Source organism: Crocodylus siamensis, chromosome 4 (genome assembly GCF_052110815.1).
Source record: "Crocodylus siamensis isolate JL-2025a chromosome 4, ASM5211081v1, whole genome shotgun sequence".
Taxonomy (NCBI): domain Eukaryota; kingdom Metazoa; phylum Chordata; order Crocodylia; family Crocodylidae; genus Crocodylus; species Crocodylus siamensis.
Window position 1 is genome coordinate 185,879,403 of NC_143398.1, and position 15,285 is coordinate 185,894,687.

A 15,285-nucleotide genomic window follows, 5' to 3' on the forward strand; every position below is an offset into this window, starting at 1 on the left:
TGAAACAGAGTTTTCTGGCTTTTCTAATTATCTTCTGAGGCCGTGGATGTACTTTACGTTTGAATGTTGCAAATGTCCTTGTAGCACTACAAAAACTGAATGTACAGATGTGTGAGCCATTTGTAGTGTGGCAAAAATGGCACCAGCACTACAGAAATGTTCTCGTTTGAAACAGGAACTTTGTCATAAGCTTGTTGTGTTAGGGTTACCATATTTCCAGTTCCAAAATAATTTAAAGAATATTCCCCCCTCACCTATGGTGGGGGAGAGGGGGAAGGGGTATATGAGAGTGTATGTGTGTGGGGGAGAGGCAGTGATGCCCATGGCCTGCCCCTGCCCCTCACTTCCTACCCACAGTACCCTGCCCCCCAGACCATGCCTTTGCCCCTCACTCCCAACCCACAGCCCCCTGTCCCCCCAGCCCTGCTGCCCCTGGAGAATCCCCCCACTCCCTTCCCCCACCTCCCTGCCCCGCTGCAGCCCCAGCACCGGCAGTCACATGTGCATACATGCACACACACTTACCTGCCATGGTAGCTGCCAGGGCCTGTGCACAGAGCACATGATGTCCCAGCCTCCAATCACCTTCTCCTGCTCTCCCCAGTCCCAAGCAGCTATGTGAAACAATTCCACCAAATAACGCACTGCAGATGCGATGGCAGTGGAGAAGAACCACTGTTCCTGCCACAGCATAATTCTTCAGAAAGGATCTATACTGTAATTGACTCGTTTCAGCATGGGATTGAGAGCCATCTGCCTTCTAAATGCCTACCCTCCCTCTTCAGTCACTTCATCTTACCTGTATACCAAGGGGATCTGTGCTACCGAAGTGGTGAGAGTGGACACCTGAGTGTCACCGTGTCCATTGTTGAGGTCAGGGTACTATTACACAGTTGGACCAGGTCATTGACAAACTAGCTGTCAGTATCCCTCCGCCCAATCCTCCCACAGTGCCTATTAAAAAGGTTAAATATGCCCCCCCACCCACCCATAAAACACTACAAGCTGGTTATCTTTCTCTTTCCCCTCCTCCTAGCAAGTTGCTGAGCACTGTCTTCTCCCAACATCAATGGAAGTTGCAAATCAGCATCTTGCAGAATTAGGTCTCTTTGATTCCCTTCTTTAGCTGCCCAACCTTCCAGTGACCCTCAAATTTCCTGGTTCCAGAAAGATCTGCTAATCTTTAATAGCCAACCCATTTTTCTTTTCCTGATGAATCCTTCTGCATACATAAAGGGGAGACTAAGTACAGTAGGACTTTCTACTATGTCTCTCAATCCTATAGGTAGTAAATCCTGTAAACAATAAACATCTATACAGAACAGCTCAGTATACCAAGAAACCAACCATGTGAGGTTGTTTACTTGTTTTGATGTAATGTTAACAATAATCTGTGCTATTTATTTTCAGGGGCTCGTGTCAATGCCAAGGACAATATGTGGCTGACCCCTCTTCATCGGGCAGTTGCTGCAAGGAGTGAAGTGAGTGAGATCTGGTTACCTCAGTGTTTGCATAGAAACTGAAAAAAATATCCTCAAAGTAATAAAGTACAAAATGGTGACAAAAAGAGGGAAAGGACTTTCTGAATGCAAGGCTTTTTATTCTTTAGTGGAGCAAGAATAATCAGCTACTGTATGTACATTTATAAACCTGGTCTGCTGAATATTTTGTGGTTTTTAATTAGGTAGCAGATCTTTCCCCTACCATGATGCCAGGTTTAAGCTAACTGTAGTGTGTGGTATTAAAATGGAATTATCTTGACAGAAATGGCATATCCTGTACATTGGTTCTGGCCTTCAGGTAGTCAGGCATTGTAGAATAAGCATGTGGGGGGAATGCATGTGTGAGTACATGCTGTGAATGTACATGTAGTGATCAAATGGATTTACTCTGCAGTTTTATTTGGGTAATTGCATGTAAAAACATCCATTAGGTTTCCTTCTAATTCCTCTGAATCACTTAAAATAGTCAAGTCTATATTTCTTCCGTTTGGCAACAAGAAATCTTTTGGAGTTTTACTGTAGCTTTTCCATTGCTGTCTGAGAAAGAAGGAATAGTAATTATCAGGGAGAACAGTTCAGGCATGCCTGAATTCTTAACTATACCATCATTTTGGGTTTTCCATTTTGGGCTTTCGTGTATATTTTTATCCTCCTAAAACTGAGTTTTAGCAATGCACCCAAATGCCGACTGGTTGCTGAGAGGGGCATTTAAAAGAGAAGCGAGCTGGCTGTCCTCCAGAGATTGACGGAATCACCTCCATAACAAATCTCAGTGCTTGCCAAGCCTGGAGGCAGGAATCCTTAGCTCATTTCTGAACTCAAGCATTGTTTGGCTACTAACTGAGCTTCCCAGCTGCTGGCTTCCAGTGAAGCTCACTGAAAGAAATGTTTAATAGAATACAAATGCTGTAAAGAAATAATGTATAAAAAGCCACATTAAAAATAAAGGTCAGACATAAGCCTTTGAATATACCCATAGTCTCTTTAACCCAGGAATTATAACCAGTCTGGCTTCTTTTTAGATGTCAGAGTAGGTGATTTGTATCTACTGTGACAGCAGTAACTAAATTGCGTGCTCGTCTTTGGATTTGTTCCTGATCTGTAACCCATTTACTGCTAAAACGAAGTGCAAACCCTGTGCAGAGGTCACAGTATGTAACTTTCTATTGTACTGGTGACTTTGGTATTCCAGAGTGAATGGTGTCAGAGGTATAATTTGTGAGGTAGCAATAGAAGAGGAGCTTTGGCCAATGTAAACTGGCTAATGCTATTTACGTGTATATATTTTACATGTAGCTTTCATGTAAAACACATTTATATAAGACAGGGCTGTCCAACTTCTGAGCAACTGGGGGCTGCACTTTATTTTTTAAATAAATTCCTAAGTGTGCTAATACACATTACTTAACATGTGCATCAAGTTTTAGACTTGTGTAGTGTGTGTGAGAAGCCATTTAAAGATTTCATTGAGCTCATTGGGACAATACTGGAAATGCCGAAAGAAATATAAATATTGAATCCCAGCACTTCTGATTTGTACTGATGTACACATAGAAGTTCTAATTTAAGGTCTGGTTTAGGTCCTGTTATCTATTAGATAATTATGCGTTAAGATTAAAATTCCTCCACACAGAATCAGGAAGAAAAAAATTTAGGCCATTACCACGCATTTGAAATAATAAATTTAAAAAAAGTACCTACCAAGATGTTTCAGTTCCTGTTTTTTCTTTTTGAACACTTCAACACCAAGTTTTCCCATAGGCTTTGTGGCTCCAAATGGTGGAGGGCATACATCCCTGGTGAATTCTCTTTAAATAGCTTTTAAAATAATTGGTCTGTAATAAAAAAAAAAAAATGCCGAGAGGCTAACAGTGATATATGATTATTGGCATTTTAAGACTAGCAATCTCACTAATTGAATGAATTTGCTATGCATCAATTTATGAGATTGCCATAGAAGATGAAATGGCTGAATTCAAAAGACAAAGGGAAAAATTTTGTACAATATATATGCATTTCTGATATAAGCTGCATATATCCTCTGTGGCCCTTTTTGCTCATTAATAAAACTTTTGGATAGTCTTTTCAGCAAACTTTTTAATATATAGCATGTGAGTATTAGGGCTGTGTGAAGCTTCGGTCCCTGGTTTGATTCAGTGCAGATTCGGCCTAGTTTTTGGTTAAATTAAGGTTTAACAATTATATCGTATGTATCTATGTAGGCTACATATACGTGTGTGCGTGTAGCCTATGTAGGTGTGTGCAGCTTATGCATGTGTATATATAGGTAGATAGCTACACCATTAGTCACACATTTATATATTATATTTGTCTCTTACATATTGATCTATACATTTTTATGAACACGTTATATTGTTGAGCTTATATACATGCATACACATACCCATACACACAGTATATACATAGGTAGGGATTTGACTTCAAAAAGTGTGGATAATAGCCCACCTTCCTCACTTAAGAAATGTGTTTCCCTGGTAGCAGGGGCAATACATAGAGGGTGCACAGGGGTACATGTGAACCCCTTGAGAGTGCTGGTGAACCCCCTGTCAGGCCATGCTCCTAGTGTAGCCAGCGGGCAGGGGGGCAGGGAGGAACGTCAGTGCCGCGAACACTATTTGGGGAGCAGGGCTGCCAGCAAAAGCTGCTGTGCCGCTTTTACAGTGAGTGAGATCAGCTGCTGGGGGGGCCCCCCACCCCAGCCAGTGGGATCAGCCACTGGTGGACACCACCCCTGGCCAGCGGGATTGGCTGCCAGGGGACCCTGCTGGTTGCTGCCTGGTGTTGAGGGGGGGCGGGGCATGTGCCTCCCTTGACTCAAGAGGCACCAGACACCCATGCCTGGTAGAGAAACATGAAATGTGTCAATCGACAAATATGCAGTGGATAACTCAAGCACACTACTAACAAAAATTAGCTTTTAAAATAGATTTTTCCTAAAACTTAAAACCTGAAAAATTTGATGTTGTAGTCAAAACAGTTGATCTCAACTCTAGTCCCTGAGGACAGAAATAAGTTGACCAGGACAAAGGGCATATGTCAGCTGTTAGCTGGAACTCCCACACTTGTAAATTCAAAATACTGTACCAACTTTTATTCTCAATTTTTGTAACTTAGTCACTATTTTAAAACTTTTCTTTTTCTTGTTATGAAAGTAACTTACAGCAGTTTTATTTCAACTTGTAGCAATAAGTAGTGCTTTATGTTATAGGAAGAATTGATGTTTTATACGTATCTGCAGTTAGTCCAAAATTATATCAGTTTCCTCAGACAGACCCTAGACATGCATTTTATTGTCATGGTTAGTGGATTTTATGGCATAGATTTGATCCTGAAAGTTTCCACACCCTAAAACTAAAACAGGAAATTTTTGGTGTGCAAGACACATAGGACGTTGCCCTAAAGCAGTGGTTTTCAACTTTTTTTTTTCATTAGTGGGCCCCTAACAATTTTGAATGGAGGTGCAGACTTCTTTGGAAAATTCAAATGGAGGTGTATCAACCTCTCTAATTTGTAAGTGTGGGTATTCACGTACTTTTGATTGGTCACAGTCATTTTTTGGGGACCCCTTAGACATAGGCTGCAGACTCCCAGGGGTCTTCAGTCCACAGGTTTCATAGTAGCTCGGGTCAGGAGGGACCTGAACAGATCATCTAGCCTGACTCCCTGCCACAGGCAGGAATGAATGCTGGGTTCACAAGACCTCAGACAGGTGATCATCTAACCTCTTTTTGAATTTGCCCAAGGTAGGGGTGAGGACCACTTCCCTAGGAAGTTGGTTCCAGATTCTGGCCACCCTAACTGTAAAATATTGCCTCCTGATCTCTAAGCTAAACCTATTCTCCATCAACTTATTACCGTTATTCCTCGTCACCCCAGGTGGTGCTGGGTAGAATAGGGCTCTTCCTATTTGCTGATGATCTCCCTTGATGAGTTTGTAGGCAGCCACCAGGTCCCCTCTCAGCCTCCTGTTGCCGAGGCTGAACAGGTTGAAAACCATTACACTCCAATCTCAAAATGTGTAATCCTAAGGCATTTTAATAAATGATTTTATGGCACTTCTGTGGGATGTTTTTTAGTAACTAATCCCGCTTCTCCTTTTCCATCTGAGTTGTATAGCTACCGGAAACACAGTCAAGAACCCATGCTCTCTGTTTAACTGCTCATTTGTAGGTATAACTGTTTTTCCATTGCAGGAAGCAGTACAAGTATTGATTAAGCATTCAGCTGATGTCAATGCTCGGGACAAGAACTGGCAGACGCCATTGCATGTAGCAGCTGCAAACAAAGCTGTGAAGTGTGCAGAAGTAATCATTCCAATGCTTAGCAGTGTAAATGTGTCTGACAGAGGGGGACGGACAGCATTACACCATGCAGCTCTGAATGGCCATATTGAGGTAAGTGATTTAGTGAAGGACCTCTTGAGCCATGCTTATAACATGTGAGTCAGCAGCATAGAAAGGAGTGATGTGGCTACTGTCATGTCCAGCCACTTTTGACTCCCCAGCCTGAATGACCAGGTATCTGTTTATAGCTGCATCCATCGGGGCTGGTGCTCAGCATAAATATGGAGTAGAACACAAGCTCATGCCTCTCACCTTCTGCAATGCCCCAGTACCATTGTTAATATTATTTATTGATTTATGGAATCTTAAGGGACTCTAAGTTCTACATAGTTATGTATATAACATAGTTAGATGTCTATCCTTCACTTATGAGCCATGTTAGATCACATTCTGCTCTTAAATACGCATCCACTACCTCACTAAAGTTAATGGGCTTGCACCATTTGTAAAAGCAAGGAAAACGTGGCTCAATATCTTATCCTTTAGTTAACATAGTATGTAATACAGAAAACTAGAGGAAGAATGGGCTAGGTAAAATTGTCTAAAGAGGTTTTAAGTTGATATTAAGACAGATACATGTGTGAGAAATAGGTACAATCTATCAAATTCCTTTTTCTAATTGGTTTTCTAGAAAATTGATTTCTGGTTTAAAAATAAGGTGTGCTGCTTCAGTTTACCTTGCAGAGTTCAGGAGTGAACTTTACTGCAGTAATTGCTATTTCTAAACAAGAGTTGTATCATTATAGGCTTAAAGCTGCTGTATTAATGCTTTGATCTTGTAATTGGATCCAGACAAAGAGACCCCTGTGCCTTATACAAAGCAGTATTTGACATCAAGATCTAGGTCTATATGCATAATACAAATTATGTTTGAAACTATGATGTAGCCAACAAAATAAAATCAGACCAAGTTGACTGTGTGTTGTAATTTAAATGATGCAATCAGGTATTTGAGATCTTAAAATTTTGTTTGCTGAAAAAAGAAAATAACTGAATGTGTTCCATGTTCAAACTATGTTTTTAATTTTTTAATAATTATTATTCCTGTAATGACATTTAGTACTTAGATGGTGGTGGAGATTGATAATGGGCTGTAGAGATTTTCATCCTTATTCAGCTCAACTGAAATATATTACCTTCTTCCAGCTGTTTGGCGACATATATGAAACAATTTGGTCTCAGTCAGTTGGTAAAGGGTGGATGCTTTTTATAGTTTCAGCAGAAAACTTAGGATTTAAATGTTGACTCTTCAGGGTACAGAGGGTTTGGGCCTCAGTCCACATCAAGATTTTAAGGTATGTTCTTAATATTAAGCATACAGATAGTCCAGTTGAAGACAGGGATAACCTGTGTTTGAAGTTAAGCACGTGCTCAAGCACATTCTTGGATCAGGGCCAGAGCACTCAGAGCCTTTTCAGGATGGAGCTTTGAATTCAGATTTAGTTTAGGAGTGAGATGCACTAAAGCAGCAGACAGTAACCTAACTGGGGGGAAAGGAGACTTAGGAACCAATTCAATGAGTAGGAGGTACCAAAATAGGGCTGCCATGCCTGCTTGCTGGCTGCGCTACCACTGCCACTGGCCAGGGTTCAGAGCTCTCCTGTTATGCCTCTCTGGTGGCAGAGTTTAAAAGCTTGCAGTGCTTCTGCTTCTGTTTGGTGAATATCAGGTTTCTCCCACCACTTTTCACAATCACTAATCCATTCCATTTTTAAATAGTAAATTACTGAATGCATTAGAACTGTAACATTCAACAGAAAATTGACTTTAATTGTGGCTATAACCAACTTTTTCCAAAGCAAGGTTGGGCCAGGCTGCAAAATTGTGCTGGTTTCAACACAAAAAAACCACTGTTTTTATGATTAAATTAACTGGATAGCGTTTTTCCTGTAAAGAGTTTGTAAGCATCTTTAAGTATCAAGTTTTCCTGCATAATTTATGTATACATCCCTCAAAAGCAGATATTGTAATTTGTTAGCAACTCACAACTGCAGTTTCTGTAAAGTGTTGCGTCTGGGATGACAGTCTTGGCAATAAAATGACCTGTTGTAGATGGAATATATTCCTGATCCAATGTTTTGCTTTTTACTGCTGTTTTAGATGGTGGACTTACTCTTAGCCAAAGGGGCAAACATCAATGCTTTTGACAAAAAGGACAGGCGAGCTCTTCACTGGGCAGCTTATATGGGTAAGAACTAAGTTGTTTTTATCGATTACTGGAATACCAAGAGTGTGTTTTATATTGTATTAAAACACAGTTTATGTGATAGAAAGTGAAGATTGTAATTGCTTTGTTCATGGCAAAGTATTCAGCTGATTTTCGAATTGGCCTAGCTTCTCTTATGTCAGTGGAACTAGGCTGATTGACAAATTCTAAGATTCTGGCCTAATGTCCCAGCTTTCACAACACATGTATGTTTATATTATGTTGCATTTTTATCTTATTTTCTTTCCTGATTCAAATTATAGCCTGAAAAATATTTGAGTAAGCAGAATCTAAATCAAATATAATATGTATTTTTCAAAGTAGTATTTGTTTCATCTAGAGTAATACAACAAGGATGAAATTTAGTTGTACAAAATGCAAGATAATGCATTTAGAAGAAATTCTCACTTAATGCCTAAAGCTGGAGTTCATTAATCAAAAGAAAGACTGAGGAGAAGGACCTGGGTATTAGTTGATCACAGGATGTCTAAGAGCCAGAAGTGCACATCAGCTGTTATGCTATAGCTGTTCCATGTGTATGATCCTGGAACAACAGAAGTTAGCTGAATCACCCTGACTTTGAAGCAGGATTAAAGTTGGAGCAGTTTGCTACAGAACCATGCAGATTTGATAGTTGTGTTGTAATAACTTATATCAGTGTCCTTCAGGGACAGATCCAGGGGGAGTGCAGTGATGTGGTCACACCCCCTTTCAGACCATACCATGAGAGTTGCAGCTGAGAACTTTTAAGTTCCTAAATCAAGTAAGAATTGCTCCTCTTCCCTTTCCCAATGCTCTGCAGCATGGTCCCTCCCCTGCCTCCTGCTGCTGCTGCCTCTGCTGCTTCCCTGGGAAGAGGGGAGTATAGAGCTGCTCCTGCCCCACTCCAGCTGGGCTGCACAGTGAGCTGAGCTCAGTCAAAGGCAGCAAGAAACTTCCCTCTCCCTGCTCAGTTCCATCCTGGTGTTACCTACCAGCCTGGGAGCAGGAGCAAGGAGGAGCCCACCTGCTGCTGCTGTTGTCCTGGCTGAACCTGGCTCCCCTACAGCCCAGCTGGAGCAGGACATGAGCAGCTCTGGAGTTCTCTTCCCACCACTGGGGAACCCAGGTCAGTGGCTGCCCTAAGCATGAAAGGGAAATGGTGGGGAGGTTTCACTAAGCATGAGGGGAAGGGGAGGGAATGTGGGGGGAATTCTTACCTGGTTCTGGAGCTTTAAAACGATGCCCAGCTGCTGTTCCTGTGGTATGGGCGAGGTGGGGGGGCAGCCACCTTTGCAAAGCTAGGTACTGCTCCTGCACTTCTGTTTACAAAATCCTGGATCCATCCATGGCTTTCTTTTGATACTGCTATAATTGTTGTATCTTAAAAGTGTGGGCTTCATTAGCTTAGCAAAGTGAAGAGAGGAGGTATTGCTGCTCTTTATAAATGCACGGGGGAGGGAGTGAACAAGTGGGAAGGAGAAGAGCTGTTTAAATTTAAGGACATTACTGGCACAAATCTGTGTAAACAGTCCATGAATACAGTTTGGCTGGAAATTAAAAGATGATTCCTAGCCTTAGTTTCTGAACAGCGAGGTTTGGAAGTCTTCCAGTGGCAGTACTGGGGTAAAAAACTTAACTACTTTTTAAAGTGAGCTTGATAAGCTTGTACTTGGGACTATACGGCAAGTTAGTCTGTGACATCAGGAAAAGGAGGTCCCTCCCAGCCCTGGGTCTCTCAAATGATTGGCTCAAAAACAATTAGCACATTTTTTTTCTGAATTATTCCCCTTTTCTTTTTTTTTTTCTCTTTATCTAGAACAAATTAGGTTATGTGGTAACTATAAAGCCTCATATATTCACTCCCATGCTCAGAAGCAAGTTATTTTTCCATATGCTAGAGCAGGCAAGATCACTTTATCCATACATTTAGGTTATCACTAATGTTTATTGAATTTTTATTATTTAAACAATCCTTGTTTTAATTGCTCTTTCACTCCTGACCTGCAACATTCTCTTTAATGCTAATTTGGTCCCTTCTGGCAAAGGCTGTTGCTACAGGTTTATGATTGTGGGGAAAATGTACTGTGGCCTCTGGCTGTCTACAAATGGATTGAAGAGGTTGATGCTACCAAAGTACATTTGACTTTTGATCTAGATTGTGATTTGCCATTGCTCTAAGAAGATAAAAGACTTCTGAATCATGCTACATAAATCCTTATAGCTTGTGGTTTCAACAGCTGCAAATTCATGTTTTCTTTGTTAATATTTTGGTAAGGTTTTAATTCTCTGTCTATTTGGACATTATGATTCTGTATGAATGTCAAGAGTTTTTCAGCTTGAAGATTCAGTGACCTAGAAAACAAGGTCAAATTTAGGCACACCTAAACGTTGGGGTAGTCATGGGTCTCTGCATATTTTGAAGTTAATTACAACATTTTGAGCTATCCCTATGCACTCAGTTTTTCTGCTTACCTGCTCTCTGATTCAAATTTCATTGGAATAGATGGAAAGTCTGCTATTAGCTAAATGGAATTTAGATTAACCTCCTGACTAACTTGAAGCCTAGGTACTTCTCTCTGTCTCAAAGACTGCTGAGTTTGGGAACATTTTTATAGTTGGTTTTTTTTAAAAGACATTTTATGAAGCAGCAGCAAAAATACAGTATTAGCAGATAGAATAATAGATAACACTGAACTTAGTTTCAATATATTTTTTAATGCTGCTTTTCCACATTTCTGTCTGTTATGGGGGGGCTGCCTTTGGTTAATAAAAAAAAATCGTGAAGTATAAAGAAAAATAAGGGTACGAGTTCATTAACAAGAGATTTGCTATGTTTTCCCGAACAAATGTGTATGTCTTCTAGATCCTCTAATAAGAAGCAAGGCTGGAATTAAGAACTTTCATGCAAAATGAAGTCTTATCTGAAAGCATTCATAAAGCAGCAGCAAACAGAACTGTGTGTTAATAATAAATCAGTAATTTGGGGAAATTGATTTCTATTCTTTCATCTTTTAAAGGTCACCTGGAAGTTGTTGCCTTACTGATTAACCATGGTGCAGAGGTGACTTGTAAAGACAAGAAGGGTTACACTCCACTGCATGCTGCGGCATCCAATGGGCAGATTAATGTAGTGAAACACCTCCTTAATCTAGGTGTCGAGGTATGTAGGAATAAGTGGGTCTATTTTTTTTTAATCCATAATAATATATTGAAGTCTGGTCACTATTTATCATACTTTTATTTAGTCCAGTATATACTGTATTCATAGAAAATTCCGTCTTTCCATGGCTTTCATGCTTCTTCTGTAGGTTAGAAATGCCAGATTTTTCTCTGGCTATTGCTGCTACAAATATTTGCTGAATTTCAAAAGAAATCAGTTCCAGTTCTCTGGAATATGCAGTGCATTCTACAGTTTGTGCTGCCTTTCAGACCCAAGTGCCAAGAGACATAGATTTGCAGTATATTTTGTCAGTGACATTTGCTAGCAAACAACATTCACAATGACAGTTCAAGCCTCCAGCTATTTCCATTTGCCATATGCAGTGTATTATGTAAAGCAAAATAAACCGATATCTGTAATTTTAACTGTATGTTCTTGTTTCACGGCAGATCGATGAAATAAACATATATGGAAATACTGCACTTCACATTGCCTGTTATAATGGTCAGGATTCTGTAGTTAATGAGCTGATTGACTATGGTGCTAATGTAAACCAGCCTAACAACAGTGGCTTTACCCCCTTGCATTTTGCTGCTGCTTCCACTCATGGAGCTCTGTGTCTTGAATTGTTGGTGAATAATGGGGCAGACGTTAATATTCAGGTAAAACTTGTTTCAGTTAATTAATTTTAGCTATTTAAGTATACCTACCTAAAAGGATTCCCTTTTTGTTTTAAATCTCTGCATTCTATAAAAGGTTGCCTGAAAGTGATACTATAGGATATGGTACTATAAATACTTCTTCAGGAAATGAACTGGAATAACAGTGATGTTGATCTTCCTATATGGGGCTAGAGATCTGCAGTGTACTTTGCAATACCTTTGTTGATATAATGGCATCCTAAAACTCTAGATCAGTGTCTGAGAATGTGTGCCATTACAAACCACAGTCTGAAAAGTGCAGTCAATTTTGCATCTTATCAGTTATATTTATCAAAAACTGTGCTTTTGGTATTTCCATTATCATCTCATCCATAAAGGAACTGTTAGTGTTTGTCAACCTCTGTAAAATTCTTTGAAATGAATAAATGACAAGTGCCCTGTTTTGTTAATTAAAACAGTGACAATTAATACAAAGCTGGGAATTGTTTGAAAGGGAATCCAAAGCCTGATTCAAAGAAACAAGAGATTTTTTGAGTCATCTGGTTCAATGTCCTTCCTTTTCTCCTTCTCAGGCCCCCCATGTATGCCTCCAGAATCAAATAATAGACTTTGTGCCATTGCACCTTCACTTAGCTGCTTTGTACCTACATTCTAATGGCCTTCTTTGGAAGTTAATTTGGATGGCACTTCATGTATCAAATCTCTTTCCATAGTAGTCATCTGCATTTGAATGCATGCCTAAATAATTTGATTAAATAGTTTATATTTATTAATACTTTCCAGTGACTGCAGATACTTAGCTCTGTGTTCCTTTGCTCTTCTGCAAGCAATATGGAAAATAAGGAAATACCATAAGAACTACTTATAATATTTAGAAAGTAAACAAGAATCAGGAATATGTCAAGTATTCATTACTGTTTTGGTCCAGTACCAAAAGCAGGTACCATAAGCAGGCCTAACTACTATTCACATGATTGCAGAAAGCTCTTATATTTATAGCAACATTTTCTTTATGGATCATATGGCTTTGGGTTCAGGCCTTCAGTCATTTGAAGTGAATGAGAGCTTTGAATAAGAACTACAGGATTTCAGGCTATTTATATTATTTAAGAAACCCTAAAATGATTGTATTACTTTGTACCATAGTTAAGTGTCGTCTTGTTTTTGTTAGAGTAAAGATGGCAAAAGTCCATTGCACATGACCGCTGTCCATGGGAGGTTCACACGATCCCAAACCCTTATTCAGAATGGTACGTATAAACTTTCTGATAATTTATGGTATCAGCAATGATCTGCTATGAGATTTTTTTTCTGAGCCACTTGCATGCTGAAGCCTGCATTTTGCTTTACTGAGCTAGGAACGGATAGTCAACGTATTTAACTGCCTCACATAAGTTTGCCTTTTAATTAGGCTGAAAGTTCTCATTTTATAATCTTGGACAAAATTTACAATTACTTGTCTCCTCAAATTGGCAAGGGTCAGTGATTTTTATATGTTGTTTCCTGACCTGGGAATGAGTATAAAACAGCATTCAGGTTCTGTACCTGTCCAAAGAAGCCACAAGTGTTTATGAAAAACAAGTCCTGAATAAAACTAGCAATCCTTGTAGCTCTAGAGCTCAAAGGATTTTTCATCTTCTTCATTCCTACTTTGTGGCTTCCCTTACCTCACAAAGACCATAAATCCATTACATCTCTCTCTCTCTCTCTCTCTCTCTCTCTCTCTCTCTCTCTCTCTCTCTCTCTCTCTCTCTCTTCCTAAGAACTAGACACTCTGTCCAGGTGTTATCCTTGTTTTATGGCAGGAGATAGAGGAGAAATAGCTTGCCACTGGTAGACTCAAGGCTAGAATTCAGGTTTCTTGGCTCTCAGCAACATCTTTAAAAACCAAAAACCAAACTTTGCTCATGTTTCTAAGAACACCTGAGATTATTTCAAGTGGATAAGTGTTAAAAATCTTGTTTGTCCCCCATATGTCATGGTCTTGGTTTACTTTGTGTTATTGAATCATGACATTAAACTAGTTAGTTTCATTTTCTGTCAATAGATACTTGTCTTTATCTTCATTACCTAATACAAAACTTTTCACTAGGTTTTCCATCAAATCGTGAGAATATTTGTTGTACGTTTTCCTCCTAACTTGTATCATTGTTTTTAATCATGTTAATGTTTTTTGTTATGATTAAAATTTGTTCCAAATTTGGGAACTGAATTAATGGAATGTGTCCCTTGAAAGAGCTGCTGTACAGGAAACATATGAGGAGAGTCAGGCAACATCTAAAACACAGGTGGCCAACCCACGGCTCCGGAGTCAAACTTCCAAGTCCAAACTGAGTAATGTGCTCACTGTGAGCAGTTGCGTCACGTGACGTGTCGTAATGGCTATGAAAGCTGGTCACTGGGTGCTTGTACATGTTAACTTCTGAAGAGCTGCACGTGGCCAACCTGCAGCTTGGGAGCCACCCCTGATCTAGAAGATGTGTTCATGTATTGGTGCGTCGATTTCTTAATACTGCGAATCATCTTCTAGACTGGAGGTCTTCCTTGAAGACCATCTCCTCTTTGACCTACTACAATATATTCCGTATATGTGGCAAGTGTAGTGCTTGATTGTATGAAGTACAAACAAGGATTACAGGGCAGACAGAAAGTTAACTTAGCCCAATACTTCATATTAAAGCAAATTTAACATGGTTTCTGTCCCATTCTTTCTTTTATTAACTATACTGTTTAATAGATTCATAGATGTTAGGGTTGGAAGGGACCTCAGTAGATCATCGAGTCCAACCCCCTGCCGGTCTCCAAATGCTTGTCCAGTTTATTTAATCTCTTTCTGTGAAACAGTTGACAGTGCTTTGTTAAGCCTTCCTTTGCACTTTGTAGCTCTTCTGCTCTATTAGAGGTTATTCTGCTTTTTTTTGGTCTTTGTTTATGTTTGCTGCCTCTCTTTTTCTGGAGTTGTATGAAGCTTTGATCACAGGTGAATTTAAAACCAAAGAAGCATGTGACAAATAAAGATATGAAGCAACTGTGCAGCTGCTTTAGTGGTTCTGAACTCTGGGGGTAATAGAAGCTGTTTTGGGAGTGCTAGAAGTAGCCTTGTGATCCACTGGCAGAGGTCCTTTTACCATCATTGCTCTGTAGACAAGGTTGAGCACCAGTGATTTAAAGACTTATGCCACAATTTCAACAATACATGTTTATTATTGTTTTAATTTAGGACATTCATTTATACCTTTTTATCAGCAGCAATTCAGTCACCTCATATATATGTCTCTCAGTATATGCAAGTGGATAAAAGCCTGTATAAAATGTATGTAGAGGTGGAAATAAAAAATGGGGGAGAACATTGTAGTATCCAGAATCATGGACATTATGCATGAGTGTCACAGCTAATGGCTTCCTGTGT

The 15,285-nt window shown here is 39.6% G+C and overlaps 1 protein-coding gene across 8 annotated transcripts in view; it reads left to right on the plus strand.

Annotated features, from left to right (window-relative positions):
* ANKRD44 (ankyrin repeat domain 44) overlaps positions 1 to 15,285 on the plus strand; it is a 230,805-nt gene that overhangs the window by 132,700 nt on the left and 82,820 nt on the right. For all 8 annotated transcript variants that reach the window (XM_090045188.1, XM_090045187.1, XM_090045192.1 and 5 more), the window contains exons 4-9: positions 1,411 to 1,481; positions 5,717 to 5,917; positions 7,967 to 8,054; positions 11,072 to 11,214; positions 11,664 to 11,876; positions 13,048 to 13,126. In XM_090045188.1, coding sequence (XP_089901314.1) covers positions 1,411 to 1,481; positions 5,717 to 5,917; positions 7,967 to 8,054; positions 11,072 to 11,214; positions 11,664 to 11,876; positions 13,048 to 13,126 — 795 coding nt within the window. The remainder of the gene's footprint in view (positions 1 to 1,410; positions 1,482 to 5,716; positions 5,918 to 7,966; positions 8,055 to 11,071; positions 11,215 to 11,663; positions 11,877 to 13,047; positions 13,127 to 15,285) is intronic.